We start from the raw sequence: 21,060 nt of genomic DNA, 5'->3' as shown, positions 1-21,060 counted from the left end.
TCACAATAGGCATTATGGATTAGGCATTATGAAAGGAGTTCCACCTGTCATGGTCTATCTAGTCTCTCCTTAGATCCAAATCTAGAAGTTTAAGCATAGCAACAGCATAAGAATTTGAAATAGATTCATAAGCACAAGTGTAGCACCATCTGAACCTATTTGAAAGCACTTCTTAGATACACCAATCCTATACTGCTGGGTAATGAAACGTGGAGCCCATGCTTTAGTGTAGGGGGAAAAAAAATCAAATCTAGCAGTTGTCTCCTACTAGCATCTTTCACTTCCCCACTCCTCTATTCAGAACAAATAAGCAAGGGATGTTCCAAGGATAAATTGAATGCACTACCAGATTCTGATGTACAAAAATATTTAGAACTTAATACAGCATCTCAGTCCATTTATATTTCTTCCATAACCATAGAAAAATAGCCATATGCAAGGCAAATGCCCTACCACTGCGCTATTGCTCCGGCTCCCTAAGATTCCTTTTCTTTTATACTGAACTGTAAAAGGAATGAATGGATGTCAAATAAAGTAACTATGTTTGCTCTTAAAAGATATGTCTTTCATATTTCTTTTGGGAGAATGAAAACAAAAGTCAGATCAAAGATCCAATTTTAAGTTCCAACTCAAAAACAGAAAATTAAATACTTTAGAAAAAAATAATGAATTCCCTGCTCCTCACACCCACAATACATTTTTTGTTCCAAAATGTAAAGATAGATGAAAACCACAAAAAAGATAACCTTCCAGGGAAATTTATATTTAATGCCAAATAGGTACATATTAAAGAATCCACTTCAAATATGGTGCACACTGATGTACTTCATATTTTGAGCTATTCCACTAAATGCCACACTGCAAGTAATTAGTCATCTTATAAAAGGATCACCAGCACAGTTTCAAAGAAACAAACCACACATTGACACACAGCCAAAACAAATATATACACTTCCTCAGTGGAAGACAGGTATGTATGAAAAGTGGCCTTGAAAACCTGCTGTACCAAACACTTCTATTAATAAGGGAAAAAACAAAAACAAATCAAACAAATTAAGTAAGTTTCTTGTTTCTTCTTTAACACAGTTGCCATCTTACATGATTTTAGATTAGGTGCCTTCTTAATAACATTCAATATGCTTTTTTGTTGCACCTATCATCATCCTGGCTAGAATTGAGCTTGAAATACCATAGTGTTCAGAGTAATATTCTTGTGAGTAGTATACCTGACTCATGGGTGGATCATAGTTAATGTACATATATATCCAAATCACAATAAAATTTCAATGAGTTCAGACTAAGTCTATATCCTTCTATAGGAGTTATTACCCAAGACTACAGTTTTAAAAATCCAAGAACTGAGAATAAGAATGCTTTTTTATTTTGCTGTTGACAATTTATCAATTCCCTTCGTTCCTTTCCTTTTTAAACTTTTAATAAAAATGGTGAAAAGAAATGGTAGTTAAGGAAATAAAAAAAATCTAGTAAAACACCAAAAACAGATCAGAGTAGTTTCAGACTCTTCTTTGTAAAGATGTTAAATTACTGACAAGATTTTTTTTTTTTTAACAAATCAAAATATCTAAAAGCAAAACAACCCAACAGAGATGCCTATTTAAGCAACTGGCGGTCTTCTATGCTTTTAAGGCGTTTCTTCCGGGGCTGTACAAAGTCATCATCTGAGTCATCACTAAATTTATTATCTTCTGATTCATTTCTGAATTCTAGTTTAGGAAACCTTTTTTCTGGATATAGGTTCTTTAGAAGTTCTTCAAAATAGCTTTCAAGTTTTATACCAGCATTGGCTACTTCAGAATCAGGCTGTTAGATAAAAACAGAAATAAAATGTTGTTATTATAATGTTTAAAAAATAAGCATCATTTAGTTAATGAAAGTAGTCACTTTCTTGCATCTTGTGTCCTTATTTATTTATTTATTTATTTTTGGTTCTGGGGTTACACCCTGCAGCACTCGGGCTACTCCTGGCTCTATGCTCAGAAATTGCTCCTGGCAGGCTTGGGGGACCATATGGGATGCTGGGATTTGAACCACTGACCTTCTGCATGCAAGGCAAATGCCTTACCTCTATGCTATCTCTCTGGCCCCGAATGTTGTGTTCTTTTAATTTATGAATACCAATGGGTTGCTTTAGCAAAATGTGTATGCATAATCACTCATAGAAACTAACAGTCTTGAGCTACACAAAGTCTTTAGAAAATGCTGGAACAAAAAAAATTCATCTAAAAGTGTGGGAGGAACAATCTAGGAAAACCAGATTACCAAAGAGATGTCATAAACATAGAATCATAAAACAGGTATTTGTATGTATCTGGCTTTAATTCACATCTGGAAGTGCTCAGAAGCAATTCCAGGATTTGTGCTTAACAAAAGCATGTAGGCTTTCCCCAAGCAAAGCTTGTGTTTAGTACACAGCGCACTCTCTCCAGCCTGCAACAAGTTATTTTTAAATTAAACGCTCTGGAATGAGTAACCAGTACATAAAAAAGGCCGTCAAGAAAAGGCTGCTAGGGGTTAGAGCGACAGTATGGTGAACATGTGGCTGTGGGCATGTAGTCAATCCCTGGCATCCAATATGGTTCCCCTGAGCACCACCAGGAGTAATTCCTTAGTGCAGAGCCAAGAGATACACCCCTGGGCGTCACTGGATGTGGCCCAAAAAGAAAGAAGAAAAAGATACGTTGCTGTACACCCATAGGATAAAACCACTGGAGGTGGCATAAAATGTGCATATTGATGTGTTTTGGTATATGGCTGAGAAAAGACATGAGTGTTTTACCTTTTAAGCACTGTGGTTACAAAATTATTCATGACAGATTTTCAGTTACAGAATATACACCACCATGGGCTGGGGTGATAGCATAGTGGTAGCCATTAAACTTGCATGTTGCTGACCCGGGACAGACCCAGGAACAATTTCTGAACACAGAACAGGGAGTAACCCCAGAGTGGGGCCAGGGTATGGCCCCCAAACAAACAAAATATGCACCACCAGTGCACATTTCCAACACCATCAATGTCAATAAGTTTGACCAAGAGTAAAGACAAATTCCATCATCTTTTGCTAATCAAAATATGCCTCAGGGGCCAGAGCAATAGTCTACCAGAAGCAATTTCTGAGCATAGAGCCAGGAATAAATCCTTGAGCACCACTGGTGTGGCCCAAAAACCAAAACTAAAACAAAGTATGCCCTAAATATGATAAAATGTTATCTTCTGAAAAATGTGCTTCATAAATGAAATTTTCTATCTGCCTACCCCCAAATCTGTCATTTCTGTTATGAACAAGTATGAAAAGTCTAGTCTAAGTGGACTGTTACTAATGAAATAATCATGTAGAAGAGTAGGAATATAAATCTTAGATAAAAATAATTCTCATGGGGCTGGAGTGATAAGTAGGACACTTGCCTTACACATAGGTAGCAGATCTGAGTTCAATCCATGGCACTCCAAAAGGTCTCCCTAGTATCAGCAGGAGGGATCCTCAAAAGCAGAGCCAGGAGTAAGCCCTGAACACAAATAAGTGTGGCCTACTCAAGTGAGCATGATGCACTTGCCTTGCACACTACTGATTAAGAATCAATCCACAGCATCCCATTTGTGCTTTGAGCACTGTCAGGGATAATTCCAGAATGGAGAGCCAGGCATAATCCCTGAACACTGCTGGTCCCTAAACAAAAAATATTTCTCACATTCTATTATTTTCACTGTGATAGGCTTTATCATTACATATTCAATCATATAGCACATTCTTTATTTGCTGACAAGGTAGGGTAGGCCTAGATTACTACAATAAAATGCTATTTTAATTTTTATTCTTACCTCATTGAATTCAGCACAGTTTCGAAAGATCAATCTAAAATCAGCAACAAAATCTTCAGGCTTTGTATATATGGAACAATCTTCATGTAATCTTTTCTTGATGGCTGACAAGTCCATTGGATTTTTAATTATTTTGTAGTAATCAGGCACCTTCCAAAATAAATTAGAAACTATAACAAACAGCTCAACTATGTATGAATTTAGTTTAAATAAAATTTGTGAATGTATACAATTTCTAATGATCTTACTGCTTTAAACTCTACTTTCTTTCATGCTGATAGGATAATCCATTAAACATTTATAAATGACTATAGCTTCCACATTATATATGTTTTGTTGATATATTTTTTTTTTTTTTCAAAAAATGTCACCAATTTGTTTGTTTTTGTTTTTTGGGCCACACCTGGTGATACTCAGGGGTTACTTCTGGCCATGTGCTCAGAAATCACTCCTGGCTTTGGGGTCCATATGGGACACAGGCATGGAACCAAGGTTTCTCCTGGGTCAGCCAAGAGCAAGGTAAATGCCCTTTTGCTGTGCTCTCTCGGGCCTCCAAATGAAGAAAAAAGTATTTCACTTCTAAACTTCACTAAGAATTAAACAAGGGCTAGAAGAGTATTACTTAAGAGTAATACGTCTAGGGGCCGGAGAGATATCATGGAGGTAGAGCAATTTCTGAGCGTAGAGCCAGGAGTAACCTCTGAGAACTGCCGGGTATGACCTCCCTCCAAAAAAAGTAAATACAAATAAAGTATTAAAAGAGAGTAATGCGTCTAGAAGGATTCTAGAGATAGAGCTATTTTTGCTATGTAGTATAGCTTTGAATCTGGGTAAATTAACATAATCTAGCCATACTTCCTATTTAAATAGGAATAATCCTATTTTGTAAAAACTAAATGAGATGGAAAGTATTAAGAAAAAAGGTGTGGGCAGGAGAGATAGCATGAAGATAGGGCATTTGCCTTGCATGCAGAAGAATGGTGGTTTGAACCCCAGCATCCCATATGGTCCCCTTAGCCTGCCAGGAGTGACTTCTGAGCATAGAGCTAGAAGTAGGCCCTGAGGGCTGCCGGGTTTGTGACCAACCCCCCACCCCCCAAAAAGGGGTGCATTTTGTCATTGTTATTATTTTCATTGAATTATCTGCCTGATTTTTTTGGGCTACCTCCACTTTTCGAAATGTTCTCAACAAAGTGGTTATTGGTATTTCCTAAGCCATTTTCTCCATAATCTTATATTGAATTTTGGACTTATTATAGAGCCGGGCATCTTATGTTAAGTTTAAAATTTTAAAAAAATATCCAAAATCAGAGAATCAAATATATTGATAGGCCTTCTTTAGCTCATATCAAACTTTAAGTACAAACCCTAAGTTCACAGTTAATGCGTGTGCCTAAGGTGCATCTGTGCAATCAAAACCTCTCCCCACTTTATCTTCTTCTATTGTCCAAGTCTACTTATTAATTTGAAGCTAGCAGGGCCAGGATGCCAAAAGTAAGTACAGGGAACTGTGGAGTGCTTTATTTCAAATGGAAAATTTTCCCCAATAGCTTAGAAATATGTAACTCAAACATACGCATAAAGATTATCTATGTAAATGCACAAAATGACATTAATACTTACAGTTAGAGGAACTGGGTCTTGAAAAGCCAGGCTCATTTCATGACAATAAAGAAATAAAAGTAGGCGCTCACACTTCTAAGAAAAAATAAACAATGTAATAAGATAACGATGTTACAGCTTGTTTAATACTGTTGAGAACCAAGGTAGAATAAAAAATATACAAAATTACTATTTAAGATTTTTCCAATCACTTACTGAAATGAGGCATCGATAAGACCAATCCTTGAAATTATAGTGGAAAAAGCTCCTTGAACTTGCACACACACACACACACACACACACACACACACACACACACACACACACACACACACACACACACACACACCCTCTTCTGTAAAATCTTATGGTCCCATCATGCTCTTAGTTACTTCTTTGCTCTCATGTTTGAGCCCCTTCCTACATGGTTAAGTTCCATTAGTTACTTAATAATTTCCTAAAGAGAATCTTTAAAATGTAAATTTATTAGCTTTATAATTCCTTATTTTTTGTTTCGGACCAATACCCAGTTGTGCTTGGATCCCTGCGGGACCATGTGTGTGCTGGGGATTGAACCCAGGTTGGCCAAGTGCAAGGCAAACACCTTATCTATTTGTACTATCATTTTAAAATGTTATTATGTTCAAATAGTTTAGGAGGCTTTAGATATAAGCTTTGAACTTAGTAAAAGAATACCAGAATATTTGTGATCCACTTAGCCATCAAGAAAGGGCAGTGTAAAAATACTGGCTTTGGATGAAGTGGCAGAGCGTGTGTTGTTAACTCCAACTGGTAGAAGAAAAATGAAAGAACAAAGAGAAAAACACACTTCTTTGATGCCAAAAGTTGTTGAAATAAAACAAAACAATAATTTAGTAAGGGCAGAATAAATGCCTAAGTCATTTTAATTCATTTTAAATTTCTAGAACATGTAATTAAGGCACTGTGATATTTTTGAGGAATTATAGCTTGACTTTATATTATTTTATATTCCTATACTTTTTTGCTTTTGGTCCATACTTGATAATAAGGGCTTACTCCTGGATCTATGCTCAGGGTGGTACTTGGGGAACAACAAGATATGGAGTACTGAACTCTGTAAGCCTAGGTCAGTTGCAGATAAGGCATGTGCCTTAACCCTTGTACTATCTCTTTAGCCCCAATACTTCTGAGAAAAATAATTACTCCTCAGGATAAAATTTCACTGCTTGAATATATATGGTTTTTTGATGAAAGGCAAACATAATTACATTATATAAATGCATCTAAAAATAAAATCCTCTAGAAAATAGAAAAAAAAACCTTACCCTTTTATCTATTGGTGTTAATTTAGTAAGACCTTCATTTTTCCTTTTTTCTGAGCTGTGACTAGGAGCATCACAATCATATTCAACTTCTGGTTTAGATAAGTCTCGACAAAAAGTGCAAATCCACTCTCCACTGTTGGGGGAGAAAATATTTGAGTTCGTAATGTGCTGGTTTTGTTTTCATCAAGTAACAGTGAATATAGCACCAGGCCAAGAATATGGTATATACTGAAGTGGTATATACTAATGTACATTAGGTGTCAATTTCATCTATATATTATTTCATGTCTCCTTGAGACAAAGGTACGAGTTAATCTAGGAATATGAGGTATGACTGATTCACATCTTTCTAGAATAAAGTCAGAATTAATACTTTAAAAGAATTAAGAACTCCATACAATGGCTCTTCTTTTTTTTTTGAGGGGTGGGAGTTTGGGTCACACCCGGCAGCGCTCAGGGGTTCCTCCTGGCTCTATGCTCAGAAATTGCTTCTGGCAGGCTCAGGGGACCATATGGGATGCCAGGATTTGAACCACCGTCCTTCTGCATGCAAGGGAAATGTGCTACCTCCATGCTATCTCTCTGGCCCACAATGGCTCTTCTTGAGAATCATCCCAGAGGGTTTTGGAGTTGTTTCAAGTGACTTTTTTTTACAAATGTTTTATACTACAGTGATTATGAAAAGGTTTTTTGCTTATTTGTTTCTTTTACTGGTACTTATACTGAAAGAATGTGAAAAAAGGAAGTAGTATCTATCTTACCTTGGAAAGTTTGCCAAAGTGGGCACATGACAGGATAGATGGAATACTTTGGGACACTTTTCACAGCACAGGAGTTCCCCTCCATTCTGACAAACTGCACACCAGTCCTCGTTGGGATCATCCTCTTTCCTCGTCTCTCCGTGAAGTGGCGACTTCTGAGAGGCATCCAGCCACTCAGGTTTTCCATTTGAAGGATTTTCCTGCTGAAGTCCAGGTTGATCTCCTGTGCTATCAGGAGCATCTGATCTTGGGACTGACTCTTCAGAAGTTGAGTTCTGATTACTATTTAGGAGGAGGGAGGTAAGTATGCTTCTTGGATAGTTGGTCTGCAATGGAAAAGTGAAAAGTTTATGTATTTCATTAATTACTTATTATGACAACACTACTACAAACTATTGCAAACATATCTAGTTACTTGAGACAAATTATGTTTACTGCTGCTTTTTCTGGTTTGGGGGCCACACCCGGCAGTGCTCAGGGGTTACTCCTGGCTCCATGCTCAGAATTTGCCCCTGGCAGGCTCGGGGGACCATATAGGATGCCAGGAATCTAACCTGGATCTTAGCCAGATCGGCCACATGCAAGACGAACACCCTACCGTTGTGCTATTGCTCAGGATCCTTTTACTGCTGTTTTTGAGTTCTAGTGGTAAAGAAGAGTTGAACCTCTGCTGAAAACTAGCATCAAATTGAAGATAACTATGAAGAGGAGATGTGGATAATAGAGGAAGTCAGAATCTGGCAAGACTACAGAAATGGGAGAGAGTCAATGAGCTAGCTCAATGGAGGCTCTGAATACAGGAGAACTGAGTTCAATCCTTGGCACTGCATGGTCTCTTCAGAAGCACCAAAATTCTAAGTAGCCTGCACCAAAATTCTAAGTAGCCTGCCGCAACTGTGTGTAACTAACCACTAAAAAAAATTAGAAAAAAAAATAAGAGATTAGGAAAATACTATGGAAGCATTCACATACACTGTAAGTACATTTTACTGAAGTGAATTCAGTAAAAGTGCCCAGCAATTTTTAAAACATTCATTGAAAGTACAGATTTAATTCACAGAAGTAATTCATAACTAGGAATTTACATTTTAAGTTTTTGGATTTTTTTTTTCCTTGCTTTTTGGGCCACACCCGGTGACGCTCAGGGGTTACTCCTGGCTATGTGCTCAGAAACCGCTCCTAGCTTGGGGGACTATATGGGACGCAGGGGGATCGAACTTCGGTCCGTCCTAGGTTAGTTGCGTGCAAGGCAAATGCCCTAACACTTGTACCACTGCTCTGGACCCAGGAATTTACATTTTAAAAAGATGGCAAAAATGTTAAGAATACTAATATTTGCACCTCCCATTTTAATGTTGTACTTTCTCCCCATATCTGCACAGGTTTTCTCTTGGAACTGGCTTCCTTTCATAGGCCAGACATGATGTGAAACCCTTTGGCATTTCTAAACTGGACAGTCATAGTGAATTTGTATGATATGCACTAAGACAGAAACATACCATGACCAGAATCTTGTACCCTAAAATTTTGGGATGAGTTCTGGCTGTCAGATTACTAAATTGGACCAAACAAGTTGGAATATGATGGTCACATTCAAGAGTCTAAGGGGCTTGGTAATCCAGAGGGAGTTGGAGGCAATCAGCTTATTCCTGGTACTACAGCATGAGCTAGAGAACCTGACAGATTGGTATTCCAGGATCCAGTGTTTGTGGGGCCAAAGTGATAGAGCACAGTGGGTAGGGCATTTTCTTTGCATGTAGCAGACCTGGGATTGACACACAGCATCCCTGAACCTGAAAAGAGTGATTTCTGGGTGCAAAGCCAGGAGTAATGCACCGCTGGGTGTGGCTCCAAAAGATAAAAAGAAAAAGAAAAAAAGTGAGCCTGTAGTCAGATGATGTTTTGTGACTAAAACTAGGGCAAGATATTTAACTCGTATGTAGTATCCAATTAAATTGGCTTTGTTAGATTGCTGTAATACAGTTGAGGGGCCGGAGAGATAGTATGGAGGCAAAGCGTTTGCCTTGCATGCAGAATGATGGTAGTTCGAATCCAGCATCTCATATGGTCCTCTATGCCTGCCAGGAGCGATTTCTGAGCGTAGAGCCAGGAGTAACCCTGAGCACTGCTGGGTGTGACCCAAAAACAAACAAACAAAAAAAGACAGTTGATAGGCATGAGTATAACTTTATGAATAGTAACAATTTTAAAATGTTCATGTAATTACTATACTGGCTAAAGCATGGCCTCTGAAAAATAATTGTTCTGGATAAATGCATATTCAGGTTATATCGAGTATATCTACTTCTTAGTTAAATCTATATTCAGTTATCAGTTTACATAATGACTATATTAATTGCATAATTATAGAATTTATTTTTACAGTGAATCAATAATTACATTTCTTTTTTTTTTGTTTGTTTGCTTTTTCGGGCCACACCCATTTTTGATGCTCAGGGGTTACTCCTGGCTAAGCGCTCAGAAATTCAGAAATTGCCCCTGGCTTGGGGGGGACCTTATGGGACACCGGGGATCAAACCGCTGTCCTTCCTTGGCTAGCGCGTGCAAGGCAGACACCTTACCTCTAGTGCCACCTTGCCGGCCTCAATGACTAATTACATTTCTTAGTCATCCATTCACATATTTTCCTATTTTTACGTCTTACAATCTCCAGCAAATTATAAAATACTTTTTTTAAGAAGAGGGGCAGGGGTGTCTACCAAGCAGTGCTCAGAAGACTCCAGGGCCATAGCTAGGTATGCTTGGATCCATGGTGCTGGGGAAGAAACCACAAAACATGTGCCCTAACACCATGCTATCTCCCTGGAACCAGATGCTTCAAATAATTTATTGCCCATTATCAGTCTGATACAGGGTGTACTAGAGGAACTACTGTACTGAATTTTTACATCTTTTCTTTTTTAGAACCTTCATTAAAATTTTTTAAGAAAATATTTTTGTTTCAGTCATACCTAGCCATGCTTTTAGGGTCTTTTCCTGATTCTGCACTCAGCAATGACTTCTGGTATTTTTGGGGGGGGGGGAGGAATCTTATGGGGTGTTGGGTTATTGAACCCAGATCTGTAGCTTAAAATGCAAATGCCCTCACTACTGTACTATCTCAGAATTCTCATTTTTGGAACTTCTGAATGTAGAATTCTTTTTGTTTGTTTCTTATTTTGGGGGGGGGGGGCACACCCAGTGATGCTCAGGGGTTACTCCTGACTATGCACTCAGAAATTGCTTCTGGCTTGGGGGACCATATGGGATGCCAGGGGATTGAACCACAGTCCGTTCTAGGCTAGCATGGGCAAGGCAGAGGCCTTACCCCTTGTGCCACCACTCTGGCCCCGGAATGTAGAATTTTAATTAACCCAATCCTCTTTTATCTTTTTTTTTTTCCCCTGGGCCACACCCAGTGGCACTCAAAGCTTAATCCTGGTTGTGTGCTAAGAAATCACTCCTAGCAGGCTTTGGAGACCATATGGGATGGCAGGAATCGAACATGGGTTGGCCATGTGCAAGGCAAATGCCCTACCCACTGTGCTATTACTCTGGCCCCATGATTCTCTTTTGACTACCTGCACCATTGTGTCTTTGAACTCACTACATACCCTGAACGTGGTGTCATTAAATCATTAAAATCATTCTCTGATAGGTCAAAAGCCATAGCAGAACTGACAGGGCACCTGCCTTAAACGTGGCTAATCTGATCCAATCCCATGCACACATTTATCCATGAGCCCCACCAGAAGTGATTCTTGGTTTCTGCTCAGAGCCAGTAGTAAGCACTAAACAACCGCTATTGGGGCCCACAAAAAGTAAAACAAACCATTTTCTGAGAGTTTGCCATGTAGCTTGGTACTGGTAGAGCCTTCTGTAATATAGTATGAACTAATTGAGCCCGGTGAGGTTCTATGTGTCTTTTCCCCATTGTGTTGAGGGTGAATTTCCATAGTAATACTCCCTCTTGCCCCTTGTTCCCACAATTATGGTGTCATGCAGCTGCAGTTTAGGAAAGAGAGAAGATGGAGGAAGTGGCTGGATGTGAAGCTGCCAGAAAGCAACTAAAATACTCTTTCATTTGTATTTTTTGTTCTAATACTGAAAAATGTCCTCAAAGTTCAAAAAATTTAAATCTATTTCCTGCTTCTAAATATAACATTTGGGATGAACTGGCATGTTTGGGTTACACTTGGTGGTACTTAGAACCATGTTGAGGTCCTAAGGAGGACCAAGAATTTAATTAAGGGTTCCTGACTGTAAAGTATGGGTTCTAATTATCTGAGCCATAAATGATCTGGCTATAAATTTTTAGCTTCTAATGTGTTGATCTAAAACAGGAATAATACTGCAATAATAATGTAAGTAAGAATACCTACATTTTGAGGTCTAGATTCTTCATCTGATTCTTGTTTCACTATAACAACAGGAAAATCATAATTTTCAGGAGGCCCACTGTTTTCCTGTTTTATTCGAATTGGTTCCAACATGACTACTGGGACTTTGTGTGTGGAATCAGCTCCTGTTGGTTTGCTGGAAGAGCCAGAACTGTAAGAAAGGAGAGGGAAAAAAAAAAGAGATAAATAACATCCAAGGATGTTAAGTTTCTCAAAATAAAGTTTAATAATAGTTTTCCCCTTTTCACAACAATATCTTAGTTGGACAGCAATGCCAACTACAGGCTTCATCAGCAAGAAATGATACACAACCAAAATGCAATTGCTGCATGAAAAATTATTTGACTTATGTATAACAATGCTATAATTATAAAATACTTTTATAATTACATATTATAAAATTATAAAAATACATATTAACCAATGTCAATAGTTTTATCAGGCATCTGGAAAGGTATTTAAATAAATTTAAAGTAAAGCTAAAATTTAAATCAAATCAGTTCAGAACTACAGAGCTCTAAAAGTAGGCAGCTATAATTTCGTTCTCAATTCAATGAAAGAAAACTCAGGACTCACATTAATGACTGACTGTCATAAAGTGTGAAGCTTATGAACTAGGATTATAATTTACTGGTGTTTTTTGTTAGTTAAAAAGTGAATGAGACAAAAAGCTTTTACTGATGGCCGCTACATTCTCACAGGATTAGAAGAGAACTTCTTTTCCTATTCAGGGAATGCCTCAAGATAATAAGGATTGGGCAAATAAAAATAGATAGGTAAAATAGACTGAATAGACAAGTAAAAACATCAAGTCAAAATAGACTTGGAGCCAGCAGCACAGTGATAGGCGTTTGCCTTGCACGCGACTGACCTGGATGGACCAGGTTTAATTCCCGGCATCCTATATGATCCCCCATGCCTGCCAGGAGCAATTTCTGAGTGCAGGTTCAGGAGTACTTCCTAAGCATTGCCGGGTGTAGCCCCAAAACAAAGAGCGCAAAATAGACTGTTTTGTACTATCTTCAATAGTACATTTATTTATTTCAACAGTAGAATCAATGCTTAATTATAAGAATAGATGAGGGGCCAGAGTGACAGTACAGTGGGCAGGGCTTCTGCCTGGCATGCGGACCACCCAGGATCAATCCCCAGCTTGCTATATTTTCAATTCATACCTATTTTTCTAACTTTAAAGAAAAGCATACTTTAATTAACTTATGAATCTATTAAATTTCTTTTGGCTCTTGGGTATATACCAGCAGTGCCTAGAAGCTACTCCTAGAAGTACTCAGGATATCATGTGATGCTAAGAGTGGAATCTGTGGGGTCCTGCATGCAAAACATGTGCTCTAACCCCTTTAAGAAACTAACTTATTGGCCAATTAATAATCTAATTTAAAAATAAGGAATTAAAAAAAACAACAAGAAATTAAGTTGTTTAAAACATACTGAGTACCAAAAAAGCACACAGAGACCAGCAAAAGAAATCAAATTAGATATTTAAAAAAACCAAAGACTAAATAAGGTTGTCAATGTACCTTCCTCGGCTACCAACACTGGAGGCACTAGGGGACCGTATTGGTGGGTGGACACTAGTCATTGTAACAGGACCTATGGAAGAAAATCACACACATTTGTGAAATGGATAACTATATATTTAATTCCTATTCATTGTTCGGACTTAGCCCTATACTAAAGCACACAACAAAATGGTATAAAACAATAAGTACCGCTGACTTCCTATGACAGTCTACTATGTGCCATTAAAAGTAACAGGACTAGGCTGGGAATGTGGATGAGAGATAAACCATATTTGAGACCCAGATTCCATCCATGGAGTGTGGGGTAGTGGGGTGAAGGGAAAAGTCAAGACTCAACACTACTACTATTTCAACCTATTTGAATCCATGTTATAGGAAGACTGAACAATGTAGCATGTTTTCTACTCAAAAGAAGTGACAATCAAAAATGTTTCTAAACACTGCCAAATGATTTATTGTCATTATAGCAGTAGGGCAATATCAGTGAAGATACTAGTGCCAATGAAAGTTAGAAAAAAACATAAAAACTGGTAGGATGCAAAAAGTAGCCCAAGAAAAAATTACACTAAGACCAATTAATGGCAGATCCTCAAGGTTAGGCTGAGGTCTTTCAGTGCTGCCATTAATGCGTAAGAATTATGTTCTGGTGATAGTGTAGTTTGGAAGAAAATGAGAGCAAAAAGCCCCCCCCAAATTGCCATAATTGTTGATGGAATAGATAATAGGGGGGAAAATAATCATTTTTATGGTTTTTTTTTGGGGGGGGGAGGGTCACACCCGGCAGCACTCAGGGGCTACTCCTGGCTCTGTGCTCAGAAATCGCTCCTGGCAGGCTCAGGGGACCATATGGGATGCCAGGATTTGAACCACCGACCTTCTGCATGAAAGGCAAACGCTTTACCTCCATGCTATCTCTCCGGCCCCATCTTTTTGTTTTGATTTTGTTTTCTTGGGTCAACCTTGGTAGTCATTCTTAGCAGTTGTCAGAACACCATTTGGTGCCAGGGATCAAACCTGCGACTCCTGCATTCAAAGCATATTATGATCTAGCCAGGGGTCTTCAAACTACGGCCTGCAGGCCACATATTATATTTATTCCCATTTTGTTTCTTCACTTCTAAATAAGATATATGCAGTGTGCATAGAAATTTGTTCATAATTTTTGTTTTTACTATAATCTGGCCCTCCAACAGTCTGAAGGACAGTGAACTGGCCCCCTTTTTAAAAAGTTTGAGGACCCCTGAAAGTCTGTTGAGCTTCTTCTCTGGTACTAGAAAAGCAATTTTAAAGGGAAAATACTTAAAGTTTTAACACTGACAGAGCATAAATTAATGAAGTGAACAGCAGAAAATCCAGTAACTGGCTTATTAGAATTTTATTTAAAAAAAAACAAAAAAAACAAAACACAAGGGGGCCGGAGAGATAGCATGGAGGTAAGGCGTTTGCTTTTCATGCAGAAGGTCATCGGTTTGAATCCCGGCGCCCCATATGGTCTCCCACCCCCCCACCCCCCACCCCCCACCCCCCCCGTGCCTGCCAGGAGCAATTTCTGAGCCTGGAGCCAGGCATAACTCCTGAGCACTGCCGGGTGTGACCCAAAAACCACAAAAAAAAAACAAAAACAAAACAAAACAAAAAAAACAAGTGGATCAAATAGATACTGCAGGGGTTACTAACAGCTAACCCTGGTTTGATCCCAATATCACCAAAAGCATTGCCAGGAGTGAGCCTGAGCTGTGGCTTCTATGTCCCCCCTAACATTCATCCATAAAGCCCAATAGAATTGCAATAATTATTGCAGTTTCATTCTAGAATATATAAAATTTTTTAGAAATGATTAAGTGATTAACCATTTGTCTATCCACATATACATATTGCTAAATTTGAACAATCTAATTTTAAATATATATTTTCAACTTTTTTTCCAACTTTCTGCATGAAAGGCAAATGCCTTACCTCCATGCTATCTCTTCGGCCCCTATATATTTTCAACTTCTATGCTGAACTTTGATAGTTTTCATTAGTTTTTCCACCCCCCCCCTTTGTGGGCCACAACTGGTGACTCTAAGGGGTTACTCCTGGCTATGCGCTCAGAAATCGCTCCTGGCTTGGGGGACCATATGGGATGCTGGGGGATTGAACCGAGGTCCATCCTAGGTTAGCGCTTGCAAGGCAGATGCCTTACCTCAAAAGCCTAGCATATAGTCACTACTGGATAATATTTTCAAAATAAATTCCAGACATCATTTTTCAAGCTATATTCCCACCAAATACATCTATATGGACATTTTGTTAGTTTTGGGCATCTGGTGGTGCTCTGGGCTATTACTAACTCTGTGCAAAGAAGTGACTCCTGGCTATAATGGGGGAAACATTCATGGTGCATGGAACTTGGTGGGTTGCAAGCAAGGCAAATGCCTTACCTCTGTAACATCTCTCCAGATTTTGTATGAATAATTTCTTCATTAAATTTTACTCAATAAATATTTATACTATTTTAATCTTTGCTATAGAAACTATAATTTGGGGCCGGAGTGATGGCGCAGTGCTAGGACATTTACCTTGCACACAGCTGACCCAAGATGGACCGCGGTTAGATCCCCCAAGCCATATTTCTGAATGCATAGCCAGGAATAACCCCTGAGTGTCACCAAGTATGGCCCAAAAAAGAAAAAAACAAAACAAACAAAACTCCAAAACTTAAAATTAAAAACCAATTAAAAGAAAGATCTGGGGCCAGAGAGATAGCACAGTGGCAGGGTGTTTGCCTTGTAAGCAGCCGATCCAGGATGGATGGTGGTTCGAATCCCGACATCCCATATGATCCCCTGTGCCAGCCAGGAGCGATTTCTGAGCAATGAGCCAGGAGTAACCCTGAGCACTGCTGGGTGTGATCCCAAACAAACAAACAAAAATGAATAATCTGTGTATTGTTAATAATGAATTTTAAAAACTCAAGTTAAGGGGCCGAAGCGATAGCATGGAGATAAGGCATTCGCCTTGCATGCAGAAGGATGGTGATTCAAATCCCGGCATCCCATATGGTCCCCCGAGCCTGCCAGGAGCAATTTCTGAGCTTAGAGCCAGGAGTAACCCCTGAGTGCTGCCGGGTGTGACTCAAAACAAACAAACACCCCCCCAAAATTCAAGTTAAATTATGTTCAGAAGAGATCATGTTATAAGTACACAGCTGACCAAAAAGGAAGAATAATATTAATTCTATCTCTAAGAGTGATATATCAAAAATTCTGTTAATTATTGAAAGATACAGAAGCCAATAACTTCGTTTTCTACTACTTAAAAAGCATATTAATTTAAAATAATAGCAAAGACTCAATTTTATTTACCTGAGACTTACTTTGAAGTTTTGAGCTATAATCTGTGATTCTTAGGAGACCATATAGTGCTGGGTCTCACAGTAGGGGTCATTCATGAAATGCATACACTCCAAGTTCAGTATTTTAAACTGTTAAGCCATCTCTTGGGCTTTGGACATTTTAATCCAAAGACACAGGAACGAGGTTTGGAGGTGTAGAAGAGGGAAAGAATCACAAATAAAATAGAAAGTGGGAAACACTTTACAAAATCAAAAGATGCTTACTTTACCTGCAAGACCTGGAGATGGTACCGATGAATTTGGTGACTGGACCGTTCTGTTTGATGGTGGTCTTGGCTGTCCATGATCTATACTAGTATCTTTTCGCACAATATTGTCCAGCATAATTGTACTTGAACAGTCAATCTTATGGGAAAAAATTCAGGCATACTGACTTTACAAGATTAAAAACTATTAAAATTTACAAAACTTAAGTTTACGAAAACTTTAATAACTGTTTTTAAAAGTTCTTTTCTTTTTGGACCTCCAAACAGTGTTCAGGGGACTCTGGCCCCCTCAGTGACACAAGTTGGTGACACAGTGATCTGGGTCAAGCAGTTCAATGCTAGCTGGACTCAGTAGTGTTTCACCTGGTGGTACTTGGACTTGCTGGTACTAAGGTTGGATTCTTGTGCATTTATAGCATGTGCTGTAAATAATTTGGAAAATAATTCCAAGCTTAATTATTTTTAAATAATTAAACATTTAATTTTCTTTTTTTCTCTCTAAACCATCTTACATAATTTTACTCTTACTGGACCATACTAATAAACAAACAGCACTGCTTCTGAAATCAGAAGTCTAGAATAAGAAAAAAAATCATCATTCATAACTTAAAATACTTTTAACCCTTTAAAAATATTTGGTAATTTTTTTAAAAACCGTAAGAAGTGGACTGGAGCAATAGCACAGAGGGTAGGGCATTTTGCCTTGCATGTGGCCAATCCCCAGCATTCCAGAGGGTCCTTAGCATCTTCAAGGAAAATGATTCCTGAGCGCAGAGCTGGAATAACCCTGGAGAACTGCCACGTGTGGCCCAATGCCCCCAAAAGAAGAAAGAAGTGACCAAAACTGGACCACAAAAGTGGCTAAAGAGGTGAGCATAAGTGAGAATTCTGGACAAATACATGGTGCCCTTGGAGGGCGTGGTCCAAGAATACAGCCTGCATTGCCCCCTTAGTGGGGCAGTAGAGATAATACAGTGGGCAGGGTGTTTACCTAGCCTGTGACTGATGTCTGCCCACTGGCACCCCAGATGATCCCAAGTACAACAAATCCCAGACTGTCTTTGTAATTAAAAGTCAGGAATTTTAAACCAGGATTTTACAACAAAATTACATTGTAGAATCCTGAGCATAGGTTGTGTAATATGAATTTAGTTTTTTTCTTTTGCAACCAAAATGATGATTGGGAGATCTGAGAAAATAATGTCTCAAATCAACTGCTTTATTCTGTGGTCCATGTAAAATTTTTTAAGTTGAGAAAGCCAGAGAACAAAGTCACCTATATCTGAGGAGAATCAAAGAGCAGGAGGATAATTTCATTTTTAGTGAGTCATCTTTCATTTCGATGGTCATTTAACATTTTATTATTCTTGTGAAGTGGTAATAGTTGTTGTTAGGGGGCTATATCCTGCAGGGCACAGGGAGCTAGTCCTAGTTATGTGGGTCAACTGTTGCCATATACCTTAAAATCACTTTACTTTTCTTTTCACCTTTTTAGAGTTAATTAGCACAAGTACCCTTAATTACAACAACCCTGACCCTCTGGCTAATACAAGTGGCAGCAGAAAAGAAGCCTTGCTGACTCAGTTAAGATCCAAGTAGCCGCACAACACTCCTGGAAAAAACATGCACTTTAGACTGTCTGATTTCTTGGGCAAAGTTGCAAGCTAAGACATCCATCTCACACACACACTTAGCAGCGATAGGGGTTTGGGGGGGACACGCCCATAACCTACAGAGGGTTATTCCTGGCACTGTGCTCAGAAATCACTACTGATGGTGCTTGGGGACCATAATGGGATGCTGGGGATAGAGCCTGGGATGGCCACATACTTACTAAACAAGTGGCCTCTCATTGTAGTATCTCTTTGGCCCCAGCAATGATTTCTGTTGGTTGATTAGGGAACCATATGCAGCACTTGGGGATCATTCACCTGCTTGCCTAATGTAACCCTAGACTCACCTCTTTATTAAAAAATAAAACAACAAAAATACATCTTATTTTTCTTTTGTCTTTGGACCACACCTGGCAGTGCCTACGGCTTACTTTGTGCTCAGGGATCATTCCTGGTGGTACAGTGTCAGGGTCAACTGTATTTAAGGTAGTAATCTCTCTCTCTTTCTCTTTTTTTTTTTTTGGGGGGGGGGTCACACTCAGCATCGCTCAGAAATCGCTCCTGGCAGGCTCAGGGGACCTTATGAGATGCCGGGATTTGAACCACCCATCCTTCTGCACGTAAGGCAAACGCTATACCTCCATGCTATCTCCCCGGCTCCATAAAGTAGTAATCTTAATTTGCATTACTGCCTCTTTCAGGCAGTACAACCACCTTCTTACTTCTTTTTGGGGGAGGGGCATGCACACGCATGCACATCTAGCTCAGCACCCAGGAATCACTACTGCTGAGCTCAAGGATATATGTGAGAGGATAGGGATTGAATCCAGTGAACCCAGGTCAGCCACTTGCAAGGCAAGTACCATGCCTGCTGAACTATCTCTCTGTTCTCCCCCCACCCTCATTATTCTTTTGGCAAAAAGTATCAGAATGACCATGTCTATTCTATATAAATGCAAGGGATGTCATAAAATTGTTTGATCCCCGGTGCAATATATGGCCTCTTATGCATGGGTGGTACAGTCTTGCTGGAGAGAATCCCCTGCCCCAAATCTTTTTTTTTTTTTTTTTTTTTGGTTTTTGGGCCACACCCATTTGACGCTCAGGGGTTACTCCTGGCTATGCGCTCAGAAGTCGCTCCTGGCTTGGGGGACCATATGGGACGCCGGGGGATCGAACCGCGGTCCATCCTAGGCTAGCGCAGGCAAGGCAGGCACCTTACCTCCAGCGCCACCGCCCGGCCCCCCAAATCTTAAGCATTATGATAAATGTGCAGAAGTAAGAAAGTGGTTTTCCTACAGATCACAGAGGAATGAAAATAAAAATACATGCACCCTGCCTCAAGAATATATATATATTTTTAATTGAGGCTGGGAAGTTATTGGGGGGACACTGCAGGTGGCTAAGGAGCTACTCTTAGCAGGGCTCAAGCAATTATACAATTCTCAAGACAATCTAAGGCTCATACACACAGTGAGCTGCTTCCCCAAGGCGTAAGTGAAATAACTGTAGTAAAAGTCAAATATATTTGGAGATATGAGATAAACTTAGCAATTTAAAATTAAAAGCCCCACCCACCCAATACAAAGTTAAAAATATTTTCTACAATCTTAAAGAGTTTCTTAAAAAGTTTAAAATTCCTGCACAGCAGGGGCATGGGTAGGAAGGAAGAGGTCTTAGGTACTTTGTTGCTCATGATGTGTGGTAACTTTATATACCAAGAACATAAATATAATTTCTAAGACCATTGCAGGGGGCTGGAGATAGTGCAGTTGATACAAGATTGCCTTGCATAAAGCATATCAGGATTTAATCCCCGTAAGGTCTACCAAGCCCCACTAAGAGTGATCTCTAAGTGCAGAGCCAGGAGTAAGCCCTGAGTACAGTCAGGTCTGGTTCGAAAACAAATAAAAAATGAAACAGCACTTAAACAATATACCTTTAACAGAAATAGATTTAAAAGTAAATTTTGGGGCCAGAGAGATAGCATGGAGGTAGGGCGTTTTAGCCTTTCATGGAGAAGGACAGTGGTTCAAATACCAGCATACCATATGGTCCCCAATGCCTGCCAGGAGCGATTTCTGAGCACAGAGCCAGGAGTAACCCCTGAGCACTGCCAGGTGTGACCCAAAAACCAAAAAAAAAAAAACAAACAAACCCTTCATTTTAAAAAGTTTTACATATTTGTTCAGAGTTTGCTCTATGAGTTGAGCATATCCTCCTTTGCATGCCAGAAGCCTGGTTTGATCCTGGGTGCCATAAATGATCCCCTGAACACTGACAGTAGCAAACCCTTCACAAAAGTTCCAGAGTAGCCTCAGTGCACTGCTGAGTACATCCCCGACTGTCCCCAAATAGCTCAAATATTTTGTATGCATGATTACCAAACTTTT

At 39.2% G+C, this 21,060-nt stretch overlaps 1 protein-coding gene across 1 annotated transcript in view; it reads right to left on the bottom strand.

The window, feature by feature from the left end:
- Positions 1–1,356: 1,356 nt before the first annotated feature.
- The window catches only part of TRIM24 (tripartite motif containing 24), a 93,710-nt gene continuing 74,006 nt past the window's right edge, over positions 1,357–21,060 (bottom strand). The window contains exons 12-19 of the mRNA XM_049782649.1: positions 17,058–17,193; positions 13,449–13,521; positions 11,893–12,061; positions 7,511–7,836; positions 6,750–6,882; positions 5,464–5,538; positions 3,841–3,990; positions 1,357–1,821 (exon numbers count right to left, since the gene is read on the bottom strand). Of these exons, the coding sequence (XP_049638606.1) occupies positions 1,612–1,821; positions 3,841–3,990; positions 5,464–5,538; positions 6,750–6,882; positions 7,511–7,836; positions 11,893–12,061; positions 13,449–13,521; positions 17,058–17,193 (1,272 nt within the window). The 3' untranslated portion in view covers positions 1,357–1,611. The remainder of the gene's footprint in view (positions 1,822–3,840; positions 3,991–5,463; positions 5,539–6,749; positions 6,883–7,510; positions 7,837–11,892; positions 12,062–13,448; positions 13,522–17,057; positions 17,194–21,060) is intronic.

Source organism: Suncus etruscus, chromosome 1 (assembly GCF_024139225.1).
Source record: "Suncus etruscus isolate mSunEtr1 chromosome 1, mSunEtr1.pri.cur, whole genome shotgun sequence".
NCBI classification, from domain to species: Eukaryota; Metazoa; Chordata; class Mammalia; order Eulipotyphla; family Soricidae; genus Suncus; species Suncus etruscus.
This window is presented reverse-complemented; position numbering and strand designations above follow the sequence as displayed.